Raw genomic sequence first — 23118 nt, 5'->3', positions numbered from 1 at the left:
CACAAAACGCTTGAGTCTGCCAGGGACAAAGTGAAACCACAGTCTCTGGAAATGACTGGGACCACCCCCGCCCCGCCCCGCCCCCCAAACCTAATCCAGACACACAAAAGAAACCGATTGTGCCCTCCGAGGTGCAGTTTTGATTCTCCGCCTGCGGAACTGGCGGCAGCGGAGTAGACGCACGCCCCCTGCCGCCCCAACCTCAGCCCTCGGAAGTGACGCAGCGCGCTCCGCCCCCGCCTCTAGATCCGCTGCTGCTGCCGCGGCGGGCTCTCCTGCAGGAGGTAGCGGTGGCGGCGGCCGAGGCCGAGGGAAGATGGCGGACGGTGTGGACCACATAGACATTTACGCGGATGTGGGCGAAGAGTTCAACCAGGTACGTGAGGGCCCTGGGCCCACGCCGCCGAAGTAGGCGGCGCTGCGGCTGGGATGCGGACCCGGGGCCCACCGTGGGCCGCGAGCCGCCGCGGCTGCAGCCCGTGCGCCCTTGGCGCCTGTGGGCCGCGCCGCCTGACCCAGGCGCGGCGCCCCCCTCACCCCTCGTTCTAGCGCGTCATTTTGCGGGCGGCGGGCGCCGCCACTCGCCGCGGGTTCCCGAGCGCGGACGCGGGCCGCCGTGCAGCTGCCGCCGACCCCTCCCTGTCCGCTGCCTCGCTCCCCATTGTTGGCGGCGGCCGGCGGGCGCTTCCCGCCGTGTTAGGCCTGGGCGGAGGGGTGGCTTGTGCGCGGGGGGAGAACGGGACACCTCTGCGCCCCCTCCCCGGCCGCCGGGGCGAAGAGGAAGCCTGGCGGGGCGCGCGCCGGCCGCCGTCTCGCCCCCGGCCCTGCCGCTCGGGCTCCGATTCTTCCGGCCGCTCCATTTTGTCTCTGTCGGCGCACGGTCGCCTCATGGAAGGCCGTATTCACGGCCCTTTGTATCCCGCGCGCTCTGCTTCCTGCGCTCCCTTGCTCGTGTTTGCGACAGGTTTCGGCGTGGCGCCTTCTTCCTCCTCCCCTCACACTCCGGGAAGGCGGCTTCGTGGCGGGCACGTTTGCAACAAGTCCTTTGACTTTCGGACCCATGGATCGTGTTTAAAACGTCCGTTCGCTGCCTCCCTGCCTCGGTGGCCCAGGGCTTGTAGTGCCTTTGAGGCCCAGTCGTTCGTGCTTGGCCTTTGTGATGAAAATACCTGTAAAGATAGGTGGCCCGGGCGAAAAGGAAGACTTGGACGCCCGAGGGTTGGATGGAACAAAAAAGGCGGTAGCTCACCAAGAGATAAGAAGTGTGATGAAAGAATCTCACCCGAAATTCACATGGTGTTAGTTTTAAAATAAAGGATTGTAGCTCTGACCTGATTTCCGAAAGCAAAATGTTTACTGTCCTCCGAGGGGTTTTGAAAGGCTGGAGAAAGTGAGAGTGCAAGGTTTTTCCGGTATCTCATTGGCCACAGTAGCCTAGAAGGACTAGCTGTGGAGCTGTGATGTCTGATGTTGGGCATCCTTGCGAAAGGTTGTTACTAGAGTAGTGACGTTTAAGCTGTAAGCCTACTGCTCACATCTCTACTCCCTTTTATGTAGTAACACATTTAAAAAATCAAATTGTGCCTAATTGCAGTGCACCTAATCGCTTTATCTCTTATATTTTCCAGGTCCATATGAGAAGCTTAGTAAAATTCTGGTTAATGTGTTTTTGTGGGTTTTTCCCCCTTCCATTAAGGATCTTATTTGTGACTAGGGGCTAAAGATTTTCTTATAAATAGGGAAAGCTAGAAATCCTTGCTGGTTTTTTTGAGGCATGATTGTGCCCCTGGTTTAAATATTAGGGAAAAAATGCAATTAGCTTTAAATGTTTCCTACTCCGTTAAAGACAATGAATATTTAAACGTAACCCACTGTAATCAAACATTAAGTTTAAAAATTTTTCTTTTTTGTTGTGCTTATATTTTGGATATATGATGCCTGAGTTGTGTCAATGACAGTTTAGAAAATTACCTTGAGTGCTAAACACAGTCAGATTCTAATCCTTTTTTAAGGTCAGTAGACAAAGACTTCTCGGAAATTTCTTTTCCTTTTATTTATCAAATGAATGTAACATTCCATCGAAAAGGGGTCCGTATCTGGAAGTAAAGGAAGAGTTAAATGTTCAAGACAGTCTTCATTAGCTTTCTTACAAGAAAATATATTTGCTTTGTTTTTCTACCCACAATAAAGGAAGAATTGGGCTACAATTTTAGAAGTTGAGCTTTCTTCAGAACCTTCTAATGAAATATTTTTTAGGCTTTTGCCTGTTTAATTTGGGATGGGCATTTCTCTAACCTGTATAGCTGGATGTAGTGATACTTGCTTATCCCTGTGCAGTAACTAGTGCTGACCGAGCAGGAGGTAAGAAGAGGTTAAAATTCTGTGGCCCTGATGAGGAACTGCTTTATAGGGTTCTTTTAAAAATGTAACTTTTTGTTGATTTGTACATACAGTATTATATTTCACACATAGTTGCATGATTTTTACTAGAAAGATATTTATACTTTTCAATCGGTTAATGGGATTAAGTAGAGACTTTGTTTTTATTACTATTTTGCATATCACTGGCCTTTGTAATCTTCTGCTTGCTGTGGTAATTCCTGTTCAAAATATGGCCACATAAGGATAGTTGGTGGTTTTTAAGGTTCATCCTTCATTTTTTTTTTTTTTTTTTTTTTTGCTGTACGCGGGCCTCTCACTGCTGTGGCCTCTCCCGTTGCGGAGCACAGGCTCCGCGGCCATGGCTCGCGGGCCCAGCCGCTCCGCGGCATGTGAGATCCTCCGGGATCGGGGCACGAACCCGTGTCCCCTGCATCGGCAGGCGGACTCTCAACCACTGCGCCACCAGGGAGGCCCTATCCTTCATTTTTAATAATGTTATTATCATTGAAATATTTATCTGAAATTTTATCAGAATTACAGGCAACTACAAAATTATTGTTGATTGTTTTATTTTGCACTCTTATTAGCTGGTGACATTACTTCTGCTGGTTGCTGTAGTAAACTATGACTTTTTTTTGGCTGTGTTGGGTCTTCGTTGCTGCACACAGGCTTTCTCTAGTTGCAGGGAGCGTGGCTTCTCGTTGCGGAGCACAGGCTCTAGAGCGCAGGCTCAGTAGTTGTGGCACTCTAGAGCGCAGGCTCAGTAGTTGTGGCGCACGGGCTTAGTTGCTCCGCGGCATGTGGGATCTTCCTGGACCAGGGCTCTATCCCGTGTCCCCTGCACTGGCAGGCGGATTCTAAACCACTGCGCCACCAGGGAAGTCCCAACTATGACTCTATTTTGTTGTAGTTGAGTAAAATGTTTTGCTAAGTATAACGGGTCTTGACTTTGGCTTCTAAACTGCTGTAAACATTTGAAAAAAAATCTTTGTTCTTCAATGTGAGCTGTAGTTTTAATTGCACAGTATGCTTTGAAATTCTTTGTAATTCATGTATTTTTCATTTTTTAAAATTTTAAAGGGTCATACTTTTATGATACATTTTTTTCATGTGTGTTTTGGTAAAGAACAGTAAAAACCTATTTGAAAATATGAGATATTCAGCTGTCTTAGAAGAAACTTTAATTTGGATATGGTGTGAGAAAAAGTTAGTGAAACTATAGAATAGTTCCTTTCTTCACCAGATGAATTAAGAATGGAGAATGAAATTGGAGAAAGGGAGAAGGCACAAGGGACTCAGCTATTCTTTATAGCTGCTCTTTTAGTTCTTAAGTTTAAGGTCTTTGCATGTAACCAACCAAATTGAGAACAGTTGCTCCAGTGGAAGAATTTGAACTTACAAACCTCTACCTTGGATTTGGAGTTGAGAAGAAAGTGGTTGGTTTCAGTCTCTATAGTGTGTATCAATTCAGTTTGAACTGGGATTTGTACTTGAAGGTAGTAGTTACTAGCCTAATATTTAATAATTATAGATTTTTATTTTGACCAAAACTAAATTAAATTTTTTAACTCAACTGTTTAATATATATTTCTTGAGTATTTGTTATATGCCAACAAGGAAGGATACAAAGTTTAGATAGTCTGTCCTTAGAGTGCACTGTAGTGGGATTGGGAGACACATAAATATAACACTCTGACAGGTCATGTGTTATAGAAACGACTCCTTTATGTGTATCTTTGTCTGTAGAATTTTTGTTGGCAGAGGAGAGGAAAGTCAGATTCTGTGAACTTCAGGAAAGCTTATGCTGGGTGCGTTGAAATAGTGTGTATTTTGCTTGTTTGGGGAGCAAAAGCTCTTAATGTGGAATTTAGTTATTGATGTACCTGGTGGTAGGTCACTGATAGCAGTGCTCACTTAGTAATCTGACCATCCAACTTTAAAATGAAAATGTATATAGGTAGTGGGAAAAAATTCATTTGGAAGCTAGAGACCTAGACATGCTTAAGTCTACTTGCCTTTATATCATGAGTCGTTATAGTTTATATTTAGTTATTGTGTATCTGCTATAGCCAATGTCTAGCTAATTTTGGAAAATAAGTTTATTAGGCAAATATCAGTGAAATCTTATTTCTAATAAATTTATGTTGAATAGAGAACCCTCTAAGATAAGGCTTGTAAGGTGGAAACTGAGGTAGGTAGAGATTGATTAAGAAACTTGGATAGAAATGTTTAGGGGAGCTGGAACTCTTCTTACTCAGTTTTATTATTTATGAGTACTTCATTCAGTTGCCCACTTTGTGGTTTATGTGGCATATTTTTAGTACCAAGTTGGCTTCCTTACCATTAGTTGAGCTTTTTATAGGGATTACAAACTAATTTTAATATCTACTTGAAACATAGACAAAATCAGAAAGTGAAGTATTTTAAAAAGATAAATATGTATTAGATTATCTGCTGTTGGATTTTATGTGCTGGTATATTATATTCTCTTCCATGGTATAGAATACATTTTGTAAATGCAAGATAAAACCTTTCCCCCTGCTATATTTCTCTAAATGGAAATGACTATTAAATTTCCTTTTTTTTTTTTTTTACTATGGGGACTTTGAACAAGTGGCCTTTGCTGTGCCATTAGTGGTAGTATCATATAATGCAGGAGTGGTATTAATACAATTTTAGGACCACCAAAAGCTGTCTTGGGCCTATCAGGGAGAGTGAAAATATAGTACAACTATACCACAGTCATCCCAATAATGGTATACACTATATCTGTGACATTAAAATTTTATGGGAGGTGATTAGGGAAAGTATGTCTAAAAAATAATTCTTTGGAGGAAGGGGTTAATGATAATGAAAAAAAGGTTGAGAAACACAGCTTTTAAAAGGAGCTAATTGAATTTTGGTTATTTTACTATCCATCTTAATTTAAGCGTTTTCTCTGACTGGGCAACAGCTACTCATATATCATGAGGAACATAATCTTGAAGTGTACAATCTTGAAAGGATACCTTGCCTTTAAAATGATTATAGTAATTAGAATGTAGGGAATGAAATAACTTAGTGGATTTTTTTAACAAACCTTAAGAGCTGTTGCCTACTGGAATTTATATATAATGTACAGCTCTGTTGGTGATAAGCTGCTATGAAAAGTAGGTAGTTAGAATTGGGCAGTATTTGGTATCTAAAATAATTAGAGGGGTAATGTTGATTTTTTTGTTGTTTTTGTTGGTTTTGAATGCCAATAAAATTTCCTAATGGTAATAATAAAAAAGACTACATAGTAGAACTTGACACTGTGGACTATCTCTCTTTGACAAAGTTTGTCCAATAGACTTTCAGAGCTCACCTTCTTTATATGTGACCTGTGATAGACATTTTCCATAATTTCAGAATGTGCATGTTTTCCCCCTTTTAGAGTGGGAACAGAAAGTAGGATGTGTTCTGTGTGTGTGTGTGTGTGTATATATATATTTTTTCCTTAATCTGGAGGATAGGTGTGATATGCTAAAGCTGAAAAGGAAGAATGAGTATGTGTTTTGAGTTGCATTTTAGTAATGGTGGCAAATGTATTCAGATTCATTAATAATTTTTTCACCAAGTCCAAATGCATACCATTGGGGCTAGAAGTACAGGCTGTGGCCTTGGAACTGAGCGAAGCTAACTAGTCCACATGGAGATCAAACCCCAGGACCATGGTCTCAATTAGCATCATACTTCAACCAGTTGGAAGCAGTCCAGCTACCAGACAAAATGGCTGATCCTAAATATTGGTAGAATCATATCAGTATGGAAAATTGGTTGGTGTCAACATAGGAATTCGTGGATGGACAAAAATAGTAAGTCATGGTGATTCACCAGGTTAGTGTAGCTGCAATTATGCTTGTAAATGATGTCTACTTATGTGAACATTTTCCTAGATTTACAACTAATGAAAAATCATAATGTGTTAACCTGTTTCATGAAAGTGTAAATCTAAATCCTTTTATTTTAGCGCTGCTATTAATAACCCTTGCATTCTCTTTTACTCTCCCTCAGACCATATAGTGTGATTATAGTCTCTGCTGAGGAGGATGGAAACACAACTCCTTTTGAATAATAGTAATAATAATTCTACTTGATGTACAGAACTGGATTGCCAAAGAGTCTAAAGTGCCCACTACCCCTTGCGGGAAGGTTTTTAGTATCTTAAGTGTGTGGAATCACTGCTGCAGCCATGCCACCTGAAGCTTCAGCTACACTGAAACTTCATAACAAAACTCACCCTTCTTTTTTTCTAATTTTTGCTATCACTGTGATTTGATCATGTTGCTTGGTTTTTAAAAACTCAGTTCTCAAAGGTTATTTTGGTATTGTTGTACGAACAAAATTATGGCATTATTCAGTGACTTGTGGTCTTAGTTTCTGCCCATTGCTAATGATGGTTTTGTTCTCTGACTTACCTTGAGATTTTTGTTCCTTATGAAATGTTACAGACATTCAACCTGGTTAACAATGTTATGTAGAGATTCTGTTACATAATCAGTAAATTGGATAACTTCGTTATGCTGAAGGTTACCTGAAATGACTTTACAAATTTCAGGTCCCTTTGGCTATGTGTTATAAGTGGTGTTTCCCCTTCTAGATTTTTTTCTTCTTTTTCTGTTTCTTTTTTAAAAAATCTTTTTCGGGGCCTCCCTGGTGGCGCAAGTGGTTGAGAGTCCGCCTGCCGATGCAGGGGATACGGGTTCGTGCCCCGGTCTGGGAGGATCCCATATGCCGCGGAGCGGCTGGGCCCGTGAGCCATGGCCGCTGAGCCTGCGCGTCCGGAGCCTGCGCGTCCGGAGCCTGTGCTCCGCAGCGGGGGAGGCCACAACAGTGAGAGGCCCGCATACCGCAAAAAAAAAAAAAAAAAAAAAAAAAAAAAAAAAAAATCTTTTTCTGGCTCCCTTCTGAATAACAAAACAACAGCCATGTTCCCTTGGGGCCTATAATAAAAATATTTTGTTGATCTGTTCACAGTCATCACAGATATCTTCTCTGTGTCATTCTTTATCCATACAATAGTCCCTAAAACTATTAGCTTTTCCTTATGTGCCATTTGTATTCATCCTTAGTGAATTGTATTAATGGAGAGGATATGAGTTATGTCTGAACTCTTTAAGTTTATTGTTTTCTAAGTGTAATTGCCTCTCTTCCCTTACTATCTCAAATATTCTACCTCATAAGAATAAAATAGTTCACATACATCTAGGTACTTAGCAGTGGAAAGGGAGGAAGATAAAAATAGAACTTTTCCTCTGATACTGGCTAGTCAAGGCTGTGGCCCAGTAACTGTTACCAAAGGCAATTTAAATGGAGTTCAGTGTTCTGCCAGTACCTGCATTTCATTTTTCTTGTGCTTATTTACAGATTGAACCCTATTTTTCCATTTTTCTCCTGTTCACATATTTGCTTCATTTTCGTTTACCTCTTACTTGCATATCACTTGGGCATGTAAGTGGCATCTACTAGCATTGCTTTAATTCGGCTGCTGGCAATGGCAAAGCTTTACTAGATCCTTGCTTGTATTCCTTTTCTCTTGGCTATGTAGATATCTTTTGCCAATTGACTAAGAAGTCAGGTAAGCATTAACTCTTTGTTGACTGAGAATAATGAAACTATGAATAGATACTAATTTGGATAGTTTAACCTGTTTTATTTATTGTTTCTCTTTCCCCTGTTCATTTGTTGTGATGTACGGAATCATTTACATACCCACATTTCTTTATCCCTTTCTTATGGCTTAGCTCACTATGCTTTTTCTAAAACTAATAGCTTTCACAGAGTTGGAAAGCAAGATACTGAATACCAAAGAAAACGATAGTTGTATTTTTCTGTTAAATATTAAAAGATTTGTAATGGCTCTGATTTTTGTGATATTTGTGTGTCAAAAAAAATTTAAGCCCATCTGTTTGTATTCGTGTGTTGTTACTTTTAGAGTATTATTATTTCCATGGAAAGTTTTTTATTATTACTTTATTTTGTCTACATGTTATTCTATTCCTAGAGGAATGTTATTTCCTGTATTATAATAAATATCGGTGGGAAAATAGTATTGATTGTATAGAAATTGGCTTTATAGGCACTGTTCAAGAAGAATACGTCTGTGGCATAAAGTGAAAAGATTTGTACTGAGATCTTTGGCTGTTTCTATCTTCTACCAAATGTTTAAAACAAAATAGTTGAATGAATTTGCATTCAAATCTGTTTAGTAGTAGTCTGACTATTGTATAATCTAGAGCATTATTTCTGTATCTCAGGAAGCTGAATATGGTGGGCATGATCAGATAGATTTGTATGATGATGTCATCTCTCCATCTGCAAATAATGGAGATGCCCCAGAAGATCGGGATTACATGGATACTCTCCCACCAACTGTTGGTGATGATGTGGGTAAAGGAGCAGCACCAAATGTTGTCTATACATATACTGGAAAGAGAATTGCATTATATATTGGAAATCTAACATGGGTAAGTGACTTAACATATGAATTAAATCATAGGTGATTGATTTCAAACTGTTCCAGTAGTTGGTTTTCTCCAGTTTTATAAAGTAAGAATTTGAAGTTACTAGATTGTTCTACATGCTTGCTTATGCAACGAGGAGGGAGATACAAGTACCTTTAAAATATCGTAAATTCCAAATCTTCTAGTTCTGAATTTTGTAGACATTCAACTTGTTTTGGTAGAGATTACAGTTAAATATAGTTCGATTTTATCTTCAAATCAATTCTTTTTATTTTACTACTCCTACACTTCAGCTATCCCAGTTTTACAAAGAAAAATGCTCACATAAAGTCTCAAACCGGGATTCAGAAGTGCAGGAGAGAAACACAGTACAACTTCCGGTTTTAAGAGTTTTCATTATCTAAGTCATACTACAGACATGTTGAATTTCATTTTCGCTCGTAAATTTGAAATCTGATTTATGGAAATGCTGCTATATACATTGTATTTTAATTTGGGTTATTTATGAGACTGTAGGCTTATTATTGGTTGGGAGTTTCATTAGCTGGATGTTCAGTGTTATCTATATTTTATTAGTATTAAATCTTAAATATTTACTAAAATAGTCCTATAGAATTTTTGCATCTCTACTTAGAAACATTTGTTACACATACTTTAAAATTTTTAAATTGTCTAGAAATCAAAACTTGTTACTGTTCCATTTCCTTATTTTTAAATGTTTATGTTTTAAAAAAACTAATTGATCTATCTCCCACTACCCAGTCTGAGGAAATTTTTTTTTTGAAGTTTTTTGGGTTTTTTTTTTTTTTTTTTTTTTTTTTGATGTGGACCATTTTTAAAGTCTTCATTGAATTTGTTACAATATTGCTTCTGTTTTATGTTTTGGTTTTTTGGCTCCGAGGCATATGGGATCTTAGTTCCCCAGCCAGGGATCGAACCCACACCCCCTGCGTTGGAAGGCAAAGTCTTAACCACTGGACCGCCAGGGAAGTCCCTGAGCAATTTTTATAATATTGGAGACAGTAGCAATGTAGTTATGAAGAGTATGGTTGCTAAGTAAGCCTCTGAATCTTAGTTTTTACATATGTTAGTTTTATAACCTTGGAAAAGCTCTTTAACCTCTCTATAACCTCTCTATCCCATGTGTAAAATGGGAGTGATATAGGACTTTTATGTTTTAAGAATTAAATATTTGATATAAAGTACATGGTAGGTACTCAATACATGTTAGGTGTTTTGTTTTGTTTTGTTTTTTTCCATCTTATATTGAAACATAAGATGGAGTTTATTTCCCCAAATAATTTCCTTTAAGGAAAGGAAGTGACAAGTGAGATTGGTTTTATTGAAAATTTAAAGTTGTAGCAGTTGAAAGCTGGAAGAGACCAAAAACTCATTAACAGTTTTAAAAAAAAAAATCTATGTTCTCTCTAAGGGTATGTAGCTTCTGATTTCCAAAACTCTTATCAAGGGATAAAATTATGTCCTCAGGTGCTTTTGTGCTATTTAAAAATTGAAGGCTGACTGGCAGTAATTGTACTTAATTTGCACTGAGCATTTTCTCTTGTTTATCCTGAGTTTACCCTTAAAAAAATAAATGGAAACAATAAAAATCTTGGATATGTTTTGATGGTTAATGAGGGGGAAATATCTTGCAGTGGACAACAGATGAAGACTTAACTGAAGCAGTTCATTCTTTGGGAGTAAATGATATTTTGGAGATAAAATTTTTTGAAAATCGGGCAAATGGCCAGTCAAAGGGGTAAGAATTTTGTTTTAATTCTTTTTTTTCCCTAATGGAAGTTAGTAGCTAGTGATTACAGTTTGGGGGGCAACTTTCCTTGAAGTTAATGCTAGCTACACATGTGTAGGATGTTTTATTTCTGCATTGTCAGGAGGTTCTTGGATAAAGATTCATACTCATTTCATGTATCCTGTGATCTACCTCACTAAAACTAGTGGAGCTGGGAGTGTGGATAGATTAGGTCTCTTTTCCAGTTTTCCTGAATTTTCTCCATCTATGGTTGAAATGATTTTTGAAATGACAGTTTGAAGAAGCATTGCTATCCCTGTAATTAAGGGATAGTGGAAGATGGGCAACTGAAGAATAATGTAACATGGATGTTTTGCTTTATTTTTTTAAACTATTAAACTACACAAATGAGTTAGGATCATTACGGGATCATTATAAAATACAGATGTCCAAACGTAAGAAAATAAAAAGCCACAATCTCACCATCCATAGATGATCGCTCTTGACATTTTAGTGAATATACTTTCAGGTTTTTAAATTTTTACTGCAAAAACAATAGGATTACAACTCACGTTTTATAATGTATTTGATACACGGAGTAAAACAAATACTTAACAATAAACATACATCTTCCCTAATGTATTAGTTCTTTCCATCATACCTTGTATGCTACTGTAATTTATTTTACCATTCTAATTTTTGGTTATTTGGGTTTCCAGTTTTTGCCTATTATAAATAATGTTGTGGCAGGCTTCATTTTATATAAATCTTTAGGTGCAGATTTTGGACTTTTTAAAAGGTAATTTGCTAGATGCAGAATGATAAAGTAAAAAATATGCTTAATGTACTTATTTTATATTGTTTAATATGCCAGTTTTCAATAACTAGGAATATTTTCAAAATACGTACAGAGTCTGAGTGCTTTTCATGAACTTCACTTCTACTACCTGATCCGAGCCACTGTTCTCTCTTACTTGAACTTCTGTAATAGCCTCCTACGTGGTGTTCCTGCCTTCACTCTGATTCTCTACAGTCTATATACATGACACATAGCAGAAGCTGAAAAAAAGTGACATCAATATTTGCCTGCTCAGAATCTTCTAATGGTTATCTATTTTATTCAGAGTAAAACCCAGAATCTTCCCTGTGGCCTACAAGGCACTAAGACCGGTTTCCCCACTACCTCTCTGACCTCATCTCCTACTACCCTTTGCCTTCCCTATGCTGCTTCAGCCACATTAGTCTCTGATGTTCCTCAAACACATTGCTACTTAAGACCTTTACACTGTTTCTTCTTTTTGGTTTATTTTTTCCCAAAATGTCCACATTTGGGATCTTTCACTTCATTCAGGATTTTGTTTGAGTTCCCTTCCCTGGCCACCCTGTGCAAGACCTTCTGCTCCCATCACTGTTTCCTTTTTTTAGCTTTTCTTATGGTGTATTTTACTCATTTATTGTCTTGTCTCCTACTAGGTTTAGATTGTAAGCTCCGTAAGAGCTTGGCTCACTGTTGTATCCCTAACCCTAGAATGGTGCCTGGGATATAGGAGGTGGTGCTCAATAAATGTTTGTTAAATTAGTGAATTAATTAAATTATTTCTAAATGTTGTGACCCAGGATAATCTTGAATCAGACAGCAGACTTTGTTGACCAAGGATCTCGTTTTTTAAAAAATATTTATTTATTAGTTTTGGCTGTGCTGGGTCTTAGTTGTGGCATGCGGGATCTTCGTTGCAGTATGCAGACTCAGTTGCGGTAGGCAGGCTTCTTAGTTGCGGCATGGAGGCTTCTTAGTTGCGGGGTGCATGTGGGATCTAGTTCCCCCACTAGGGATCGAACCCGGGCCCCCTGCATTGGAAGCACGGAGTCTTACTACTGGGCCACCAGGGAAGTCCCAAAGGACCATTTTGAATACCAGGGAGAAAAGGCTCCTAAGAGTCCTTCTGAGAATAATTTAGAATATTATATAACTGTGAATTGTTGCTCTTTCATTTTTTTTTTCTATTTTAAATTTATTTTTCCTAGTGAGATATAATTCACATACTATAAAATTTATCATTATAAAGTCTTCAAATCAGTGGTTTTTAGTTTCTTTATAAAGTTATACAACCATTACCACTGTCTAATTCCAGAATATTTAATCACCCCCAAAAGAAATCCCATATGCATTAGCAATCTGTCTCTGTGGATTTGCCTATTCTGAAATGGTATCATAAAGAATAGTCCCATGTGACTAACGTCTTACACTTAGCTTAATATTTTCAGGGTTCATCATGTTGTAGCATGTGTCAGTACTTAATTTCTTTTTATAGCTAAATAGTATTCCACCATGTGGATACACCACATTTTTAAAATCCCATCCATCATTTGGTGGACATTTGGGTTGTTTCCTTTTTGCTATTATGAATAAGACCCCTATGAATATTCATATACCAGTTTTTGCATGAGCATATATTTTCTTTTTTTTTTTAAGGAAATTGTTTCTTTCATCTAAATAGGTTACACTGTTGTTATATCTTCTGCCACTGCTACTACTCGATTAAATAGCTTGAATTTGGGGCTGGTTTTTGGGGGGGGGGGTTTTGTTTGTTTGTTTGTTTGTTGCGGTACGCGGGCCTCTCACTGTTGTGGCCTCTCCCATTGCGGAGCACAGGCTCCGGACACACAGGCTCAGCGGCCATGGCTCACGGGCCCAGCCGCTCCAGGGCATGTGGGATCTTCCCAGACCGGGGCACGAACCCGTGTCCCCTGCATCGGCAGGCGGACTCTCAACCACTGTGCCACCAGGGAAACCCTGGGGCTGTTTTATAAAATGTTAATTTTGAAAAATAATTTTGTATTTTTAAACACTAGATAGATTCTCATAAGCAAAATGAGGTACTCATACTGTGAGAAGCACATGGAGATGAGATCTGACTGTGGAAACTGTGTACTAAGCATCCCATTTCTTCTTCATTCTAAGGTGCAAATTCTCTGAGAGCCAACAATAGGTTAAATTGCACTATTAACTTTTTCTGTCTTGTTTGGGGGGAAGTTTATTATTGGTCCAGCACATTATACCTGATTTATGTATGTTAATTGTGTAAACAGGGAACTCTGTAATAATACTGATAAAAAATAAACAACATCAGCATAGCATACGAAAAAAGATAGGTTACACTATAGTCCCCATATGATTTTGGCACTGTTCCAGAACCACCCTTTCATATAGACAAATATTTAGTGAAAGAAATTAAATTTATAAATGTTTATAAAAATTGCCATTTTTGTTCTTATAAATAATGCCCCTGTGAATATTCATGTACCAATTTGTGTGAACATATATTTTCAATTCTGTTAGGTACACGTATACACCAGGAGATTTATTTTTCTGCCATGAGGCTTGCAGGATCTCAGTTCTCCAACCAGGGATTGAACCTGGGCCACGGCAATGAAAGCGCCAAGTCCTAACCACTAGACAGACCACCAGGGAACTCCCAAGAGAGAAGATTTATTGGATTGTATTTTTAACTCTGTATTTAACCTTTTAAGGAGCTGCTGGGATATTTGTCAAAGTGGCTGCACCACTTTACGTTTCCCATCAAACAGTGTATGTGGGTTCTAGTTTTCTCCACATCCTCACCAGCACTTCTTAATTGTTTTTTTGGTTAGTGAATGTGAAATGGTATCATTGTGGTTTTAATTTACATTTCCCTGTTGGCTAATGATATTGAGCATCTTTTCGTGGTGACATTATTCATAATAATGAAAAAAGTGGAAACAGCCCAAATGTCTGTCGATTTTTGGAAAATGTGGTATATCCATATAATGAAATATTATTCAGCCATGAAAAGGAATTAAGCACTGACACATGCTACAACATGCATAAACCTTGAAAACATTATGCTAAGTGGAAAAAGCCAATCACAAAGGACCACATACTGTATAATTCCATTTATATGAAGTGTTCAGAATAGGCAAATCTGTAGGGACTGAATGTGGATTAGTGATTCATTAGGGTTGGAGGGTGGGAAGAAATGGAGTGACAGCTAACAGTTATGGGGGGTTTTTTGAGTGATGAAAATTGTTCTTAAAATTGATTGTGGTGATGTTTGTAAAATTCTGAATATGCTAAAAAAAAAAGAAACCAGTGAATTCTATACACTTTAAGTGAGTAGGTAGTATGATGTGTTGTTATAAAAAAAAAGTTAAAGATCAAAGTGTGAGCTTTGTATATTTCTAAGAAATATTTTCCGTTTTCTTAAGTAAAATGAAATTCAGACCATTTCCTTTTTAATAAGAGTAATAAAAGTTAATCCCTCCTCACTTTCTACCCACACCCCTTTAAACATCTTTTAGGTTTGCCCTTGTTGGTGTTGGATCTGAAGCATCCTCAAAAAAATTAATGGATCTTTTGCCTAAAAGAGAGCTTCATGGTCAGAATCCTGTTGTAACTCCATGCAATAAACAGTTCCTGAGTCAATTTGAAATGCAGTCCAGGAAAAGTAAGCAACCCCTCAAAGACTTTTATTAAAAGTTGTACATTTTAACTAATGTTGCTAGCATTTGTTAGATGTTATATTGGAGAAGTCATCTTAATATTTATATTTAGTATTTAGTTCATTGGCGAATCCATTTTAGAAAGTCCATGCTTTGAATTTGATTTAAATTACCGATTATGACTGGTCCCGTATACTGGGAACCTACTCCCGTTTTTTCTCTAGATGTCACAGACCCAGCATTATACAACAGTGTGCAAGTTCTATAGCCCTGTCATTCCCATCATAAAGAAAGGAAGAAACTACATTCTAATCCTTAGATTGAAGGAAAGTTATGTGGGTGTCTATTGTGGTGGAGGAGGAACCATTGATAATCAAAGTATTTGTTGATTTTCCGCTTAGCACCAAGACCTTTCACCACTTGGTAAAGTGGCTATAGAGAAGATTTGCCATTATACACTTACAAATGTTATCACTTAAAGAGATAAATGGATGATCAGGCAATTAACAGAAATTCAAGTGGTTGTTTTAATGTTCTAGCACTTAACACTCAACTGAGGAATGTTACAAAATTTAAATGATTTATACTTATATTTAGATTTCTGTTGGAGAATTTTGGTCTTGGCGGCCAAGTTACTTTTTGAAAGTAACTCATGTTTGCTTATTGGAAATACATTTAAGCCTGGATCTTTTGAGGCTTCAAAAGAACTTAAATAGATATGAATGTTTTCCTAAACCAGTACTTCTCATGTAGTTTGGACAGGCCCAAGGCATCTGCAAGTTAGTATATAGTGTAAATGAACTTTGAAATAGAGTTGTTTCTAATATCTAACAGTGGTTATGTATCAGCTATTTTAATAAATGCTATTTATGAGTATTTGGATATTTGCAGCTACACAGTCAGGACAAATGTCTGGGGAAGGTAAAGCTGGTCCTCCGGGAGGCAGTTCACGTGCAGCCTTTCCACAAGGTGGTAGAGGACGGGCCCGTTTTCCAGGGGCTGTTCCTGGTGGGGACAGATTTCCTGGGCCAGCAGGACCAGGAGGGCCACCTCCACCTTTTCCAGGTAAAATTTTTCTTAAATTACCATGGATAAAATGTGTCTACCTAATACCTCTTTTCCTTTTCTCTCTTTTTCAAGTAATGCATTATTAATGTGACTTACTCTCCTTGTTATGCTATTTTTGGAATCCAGGAAATTTGATCAAGCATCTTGTTAAAGGAACTCGGCCTTTGTTCCTGGAAACTAGGATTCCATGGCATATGGGGCACAGCATAGAGGAAATACCCATTTTTGGCCTAAAAGGTCTTTATTTTTCTCCAAACTTGCTTGACTTATGTATAGAATATTTACATCCGTCTTATTTTCTTACCTCTTAAAAAATCCTTTCAAGACCATTTTTCCTTGTTTCACTTTCTAGCTTGGCATCAGAGTAGACTATAAGGTGGGTGATTTCACTGTAAGAAGTGTGTGTACGCTGAAAGATGGAAACTATCTCTAAGCACTGTAATCTATTAAAGTTTTTGTTTCAGTTGTTTTTCTTAAGCATAAATTGAGCTAGTTAAATGTGTAAGGATAAACTTCATCTTTGTAATTGTTAGTGTAGCATTTACCATATGGGTTTCATTTAAAGAGAAAGAGTCTTGGTCTATGAGTTACGCTTTAAAAGTATAATTTTGGTATGAAGATTAAACTGCCTTATTGAAGTGGGTTTTTTTTTTTTTTTTTTTCCTCTCTCTCTCTCTCTCTCTCCCCTTTATAGCTGGACAGACTCCACCACGTCCACCCTTAGGTCCTCCAGGCCCACCCGGTCCACCAGGTCCTCCACCTCCTGGTCAGGTTCTGCCTCCTCCTCTAGCTGGGCCTCCTAATCGAGGAGATCGCCCTCCACCACCAGTTCTTTTTCCTGGACAACCTTTTGGGCAGCCTCCGTTGGGTCCGCTTCCTCCTGGTCCTCCACCTCCAGTTCCAGGCTACGGCCCCCCTCCTGGTCCACCACCTCCACAACAGGGACCACCTCCACCTCCAGGCCCCTTTCCACCTCGCCCACCTGGCCCTCTTGGGCCACCCCTTACACTCGCTCCTCCTCCGCATCTTCCTGGACCACCTCCAGGTGCCCCACCACCAGCTCCTCATGTGAACCCCGCTTTCTTTCCTCCACCAACTAACAGCGGCATGCCTACATCAGATAGCCGGGGTCCACCACCAACGGATCCATATGGCCGGCCTCCACCATATGATAGGGGTGACTATGGGCCTCCTGGAAGGTAAGTTAGTATGTATCTATAAAAGTAGACTTGGTGTATTTGACCTGCAAAAGGTATTTTTCTCTGTCAGTGAAGTTTTAAAAAAATCATGACCTTTTCCCCAGGTACATAATTTTTTGTATTGTTTTCTCTTAGAAGAAGCAGTGTGATATGGTGAAAAACATACTGAACGGGGTTGGGAATAATCCAGCTCTGCCACTTATACAGCCATGTGATTTTAGGGCAAGTCACTTTGTTTTCATCATTTTTAAGTTAAAAGAGGTTAATCCTTAAGCTATTTTTAAGGTTTTAAAGTCAATCTCATTTACCATTGATGACATTACATAGAATGCTAAAGTTTCTTCATTGGTTTAGGAATTAGGTCAATTTATTAGATAGGTACTATTGATTATCTCATGCTTATCAGGAGTCCTGAGTAGCAGAATTACTTTTAATTAAAATGGGAACATTAGATAATTTACAAGCATATTTGGGTAGACAAAGACTTGTAAAACAGAGACGTTATGGAAATTAAAATGGTTAATGGCAATCCTTAGAAAAAAGCTACATGGAAATCACGGTGGAACTAAGTGATCCCTAAGCCCCCTTTCAAAGTACTTTTAAAGCTTTCCATACTCAAATCATAATCTAGAGATTAATCTCTAAGAACTACTTGAATTTGCCCCGTTCAGTTTCTTTTGAGTTTATCATTTGATTTTATATTCTTTAACTATCACTGTTGAATGACTTTGTATTTCGGTTTGTCTGACAGTGTTGTGCAGGGATGGATTTGAGCATCCGCCTAATTCCATACAGTTGCACAGGGCCAGGAAAATAAATTTGATGTTGTAAACAAAGTCTCCTGACAGTTATTTATCCATAGAGCTTGTGTCTTTATGTGACTGCCAAAATTGCTTCGTTTTCTTTTGAAAAACGTTATAACTAGGAAGCTAGCACAACTTTTCTCCTGTTCAGCTTAATTTCAGTGAGGAACTACCTATTAAGTGTCCACTCAGTGTATAGGGGTGGGTTCGGTGGCTTGGTTTGACAGTTTAAAATTTGAATCTCATGTCTTTTTTCTAACATAATAGAATTTCTACAGTGTCAGTTTTCCTTAAAATACATTTGTGTATATATTTTTTGTTATTATTGAGTAATTTTTGATTGAAAATTGGAGAAAACTGATTATCTTGTGTGGGTTTTTTTTTGTTTTTTTTTTAGGGCATCAGATGGGTATGAGTCACAGAAATTAATTGAAGTCATATATGGATTTTGAACAACTTGTGATTTGGTTGGGCTGTTTATAAAGTTTTGGGAATAACAATAATACCTTATAAACATGAAGAAGGTTATATTAGCTGTTTCCTCATTTCATTGGAATGAACTGCTACTGCTTGCCTCAATTCAACATCCTACCTAGTAACTAATAACTAAGATGACAAAAAGTTTACCTTTTCCTATACTACACATGCAGTCACAATTTTTAAAGTTGTCCAGCAGCTCTAGAAAATCTTGGGATTTTACTGTTTTTTTCCAACAAATATTTACAGGTACTGAGTGCCTTTTATTTGCCAGATATCCTTCTAGGGATTCAGTGGCAAACAAGATAAGTCTAAAATCTTCTCCCTCCTGAAATTTTATTAGTCCAACAGACATTTTTTATCCTTCTCTTATGAATTGGGCCTTGCGCCTAGAGGATCCAAATATAAATGAAACCAATTTCTGTCCCTTGATTGTGTAGGGTTGTATTTTTTGCAGTCAGGATTTTTTGTTTAGATATACGTATGTGTCGGGGACATCAGAACAATTTATTATATCTGTTTTTGTATGACTCTGAAAAATAGTATATTATAGTTATGTAAATACATAATTTCTGGCCTCCAGAAAGATGAGGTTTCTGAGTTGCTACTTTATTTCAGCTGAAAGATAAGGGAATTTTGCTTAGACCTCTCTTTGTAGGAAAAAGATCACATTTCAATCTGAAAAAGTAACTATTAGCTCTAAGGCACTTGTCAAAAGCAATTATTTGAATTGCTTTACACTATTGTGACTAATTTAGAAAATCTTTTGAGTATGATTTAAGGTTTATTTCGATTTTACAGGGAAATGGATACTGCAAGAACACCATTGAGTGAAGCTGAGTTTGAAGAAATCATGAATAGAAATAGGGCAATCTCAAGCAGTGCTATTTCAAGAGCTGTGTCTGATGCCAGTGCTGGTTTGTATATTTCTTTCTGTATTAACATTTCTTATTTATGTTATTAGGAATGACCTAAAAAGTACAGTCTTGAAGATGGGTCATCTACATGTAGTAGTTATTTTTATATTTACAAATCATTACCTATACTTTATTTAAAAGGCATTGAAGGGAACTGTATGTCACAGTGTAGTGGAAAAACCCCTAATTTTAAAATTTTAGGTGTAAATTTAAATATTAGCTCTGACATTTAATGGCTCGGGGACCTTAAGGCAGCTCATTTATTCTCATATTTACTAAATGATTATGTGTTTCACACAGCTATAATAGTAACAAATGGCGTTAACTTCATGTACATTAAAGCCTTTCAGAATGGTGAAACTCTGAGAAAAATGAAGACATCTTCTGTAGTGATTTTAAAGTGCATTCCTTTTGTAAAATGGTTGCCCCAAATGGTTTGGTGGTATTTTGAAAACAAAATTTATTTGACTTCGGCCCCTCTCCTTCCACTCACAGGTGATTATGGGAGTGCTATTGAGACATTGGTAACTGCAATTTCTTTAATTAAACAATCCAAAGTATCTGCTGATGATCGTTGCAAAGTTCTTATTAGCTCTTTGCAAGATTGCCTTCATGGAATTGAATCCAAGTCTTATGGTTCTGGATCAAGGTAAAACTTTCCTGTCTCATGTCTATTTAAAACTGCTGCTTTGCAAATAGAAAAAATACTGTGTTTGGGACTTTATAGGACTTTGATTTTACTTATTACTGTTTACTTAGCAGCTAGTGTGATCTTGTTGTTTTTGTTTAAACCCTAAATCAAATGTTAGGTGTTTGCTTGCTTAAAACCCTTCAGTGGCTTCCAGTTATTCTTAGAATAAGACTGTAAATATTGAAGTGCTGTGTGATACAGTTCTACCTATCTTTTCAGCCTCACTGTGTACCTCTCCTCTGGCTCACTGTCTCTAGCCACATTGGTCTCCCTTCTCTTCTTCTTGACACATCAAGCACTTGCCCACCTCACTGTTTTGTTTTTGTTTTTGGGGGTTTTTTTGCGGTACGCGGGCCTCTCCCGTTGCAGAGCACAGGCTCCGGACGCGCAGGCTCAGCGGCCATGGCTCACGGGCCCAGCCGCTCCGCGGCACGTGGGATCTTCCCAGACCGGGGCTCGAACCCGTGTCCCCTGCATCGTCAGGTGGACTCTCAACCACTAGGCCACCAGGGAAGCCCCACCTCACTGTTTTTGTACTTGGTATTTCTGCCCACCTTGCTGTTTTTGTACTTGGTATTTCTTCTGCTGAGAGTCCTTTTCCCTGGCTCTAATAGCTGGCTCTTATCCTTCATGACTCAACTCAATCTAACTTGCTAAGAGGGGTCTTCTCCCAGGTTATTCTGTCATGTTCATTCTGTTTATTTCTTTCATAATACTTACTACGGTCTATTCTTATTTGTTACTAATGCACATTTTTTTCCACTAGAACACATCAAAAGATGGAAAGGACCTTACCTGTCTTGTTCGCTACAGTATTTGTAATGATGAAACAGTGCTTGGTACAGATTGGGTGCTAAATAAATATTTCTTGAACAAAGGAGTTAATGAATAATCTATTTCTTAGTATTTTTATTTTAATTAGGCAGTTCCTTTTTTTGGCATTACCGCTAACCTTGAAATTTTACATATTTTCAAAAGGTAGATCTTTAACCTTGACATGATACTTTCAGGTCTTTAGTGTACTTTATCTAGTGGTAGAGTTGTCTTCATTAAGTTAGGAAAAGAGAGCTTGTCTTTGTCATAATCCCCAACTTTATAATTAGTACCTTTTTGACCCAGTATAAAGATGTTTGGATCTGAACACATTTGTCATAACTAAAGATTGTATCTTATATAGTCTTCTTTTAACTATTTAAGTCCAGAATAATAACTTCTACTTTCATCACAGGCTTAGCACTTTATAATGTTTGCTAAGTTGAGCTGTCTGGTGCAGAAATACAAAATAGAGATTAAACTAATAGCCAGTTGTTATTTCCTTGTTGTGAATTTCAGAATGTAGAATAGTAGGATTTCTAAGATACATACTTTGGTTAAAGTACCTGGTTTTTTTTGTTTGTTTGTTTTTGGGGGTATGCGGGCCTCTCACTGTCGTGGCCTCTCCCGTTGCGGAGCACAGGCTCCGGACGCGCAGGCTCAGCGGCCATGGCTCACAGGCCCAGCTGCTTCGTGGCATGTGCGATCTTCCCGGACCGGGGCACGAACCCGTGTCCCCTGCATCGGCAGGCGGACTCTCAACCACTGCGCCACCAGGGAAGCCCTGTTTTTGTTTTTAAAGGCAGTTCATGAAACATTTCTCTTTATTAAATAAAAATGAGAATAGTATCTCTGTCTTTTCTAGTGCTCATGTTTTTCTAAGTTTCTTCTCTGCTTCCCACCATGCCCCTCAGCACCACCACCCCGCAAGCACACCTATATATATATTTCATTAGAAAGTTTCTTAGTGGTAACACTCATGATGAACCATATTTTGGCTAGTTTTAAATGTAAAATTGATATTTACATATAGGTTTAGGTAACCTTTATTAATAGGTGGTAGTTTATGTATTTAAGTCTCATTATATATTGAGTGATTTCATGAATTTTGTGTCTAAAAACTACCTTCTCTATGTTCTTTAGCTTGAAACAAGTCCTTTGAAATTTTCTCTCCTCTACCTTTCTGCTTTTCATTCAGTAAATACTGCATGTCTGTTTTAGGCTGCTAGTTATAATATATGTAATAGATGATATGGTGTATTGCCATGGTGTGTCTGGTCCCCAATTTTTATTTATTTATTTGGCTGCGCCGGGTCTTAGTTGCGGCACATGCGATTTTTAGTTGTGGCATTCGGGATCTAGTTCCCTGACCAGGAATCGAACCCAGGACTCCCCTGCATTGGGAGTGAGGAGTCTTAACCGCTGGGCCACCAGGGAAGTCCCGGGTGAATGTTTTTGAAAATGGGATTTCTAGTTCATGCTTGTATGTGAGTAAATCATTATTGGCAGTTCAGGATATTTTAGTTTAAATTAGATTTATAAGTTATTTTTTGCCTTAGGTATTTTTAAACACCAAAATATTGAATATTTTAAGTTATCTAATTATGGAGAGCATTAATCCAGTAATTTCTTTTAGAAGACGTGAACGATCAAGAGAAAGGGATCATAGTAGATCACGAGAAAAGAGTCGGCGTCATAAATCCCGCAGTAGAGATCGTCATGATGATTATTACAGAGAGAGAAGCAGAGAACGAGAGAGACACCGGGACCGGGACCGGGACCGCGATCGAGAGCGTGACCGAGAGCGCGAGTATCGTCATCGTTAGAAGGTGGGTATTCCTTGTTCCTGTTGTATTTAACATATGTATTATTAATAGTAATTATAACTCCGAGGCTATTGTTTATACAGTATATACCCACATTTTACATGGTTCAACTACTTGTTCTGAATTTAATCTTCTGGAAACATCTGAGATAAATGACAGGTGAGTAATAACAGGTAAACATTTTGACCTCTTATCCTTGAATATTGTGTTGCTTGCTTGAGTTACAGC

The 23118-nt window shown here is 38.4% G+C and overlaps 1 protein-coding gene across 4 annotated transcripts; it reads left to right on the top strand.

The window, feature by feature from the left end:
- Window positions 1–231: 231 nt before the first annotated feature.
- On the top strand, window positions 232–22893 carry CPSF6 (cleavage and polyadenylation specific factor 6). Of its 4 annotated transcripts, none has more exons than XM_060112450.1 (10): window positions 232–376; window positions 8661–8870; window positions 10523–10626; window positions 14956–15101; window positions 15988–16161; window positions 16291–16401; window positions 16859–17363; window positions 19445–19560; window positions 20056–20209; window positions 22704–22893. In XM_060112450.1, the coding sequence occupies exons 1-10, from the start codon at window positions 317–319 to the stop codon at window positions 22888–22890; spliced, it is 1767 nt and encodes a 588-aa protein (XP_059968433.1). In that variant the 5' UTR covers window positions 232–316; the 3' UTR covers window positions 22891–22893. The 4 variants fall into 4 exon arrangements, with proteins under 4 accessions (XP_059968433.1, XP_059968432.1, XP_059968435.1 ...); XM_060112449.1 differs by having other exon boundaries at window positions 22701–22893; XM_060112452.1 differs by lacking the exon at window positions 16291–16401 and having other exon boundaries at window positions 234–376; window positions 22701–22893.
- The last annotated feature ends 225 nt before the right edge of the window (window positions 22894–23118 follow it).

This window comes from Mesoplodon densirostris, chromosome 11 (genome assembly GCF_025265405.1).
Source record: "Mesoplodon densirostris isolate mMesDen1 chromosome 11, mMesDen1 primary haplotype, whole genome shotgun sequence".
NCBI classification, from domain to species: Eukaryota; Metazoa; Chordata; class Mammalia; order Artiodactyla; family Ziphiidae; genus Mesoplodon; species Mesoplodon densirostris.
Note: the sequence above shows the minus strand (reverse complement) of the source record. Positions and strands in the feature narration are given on the sequence as shown.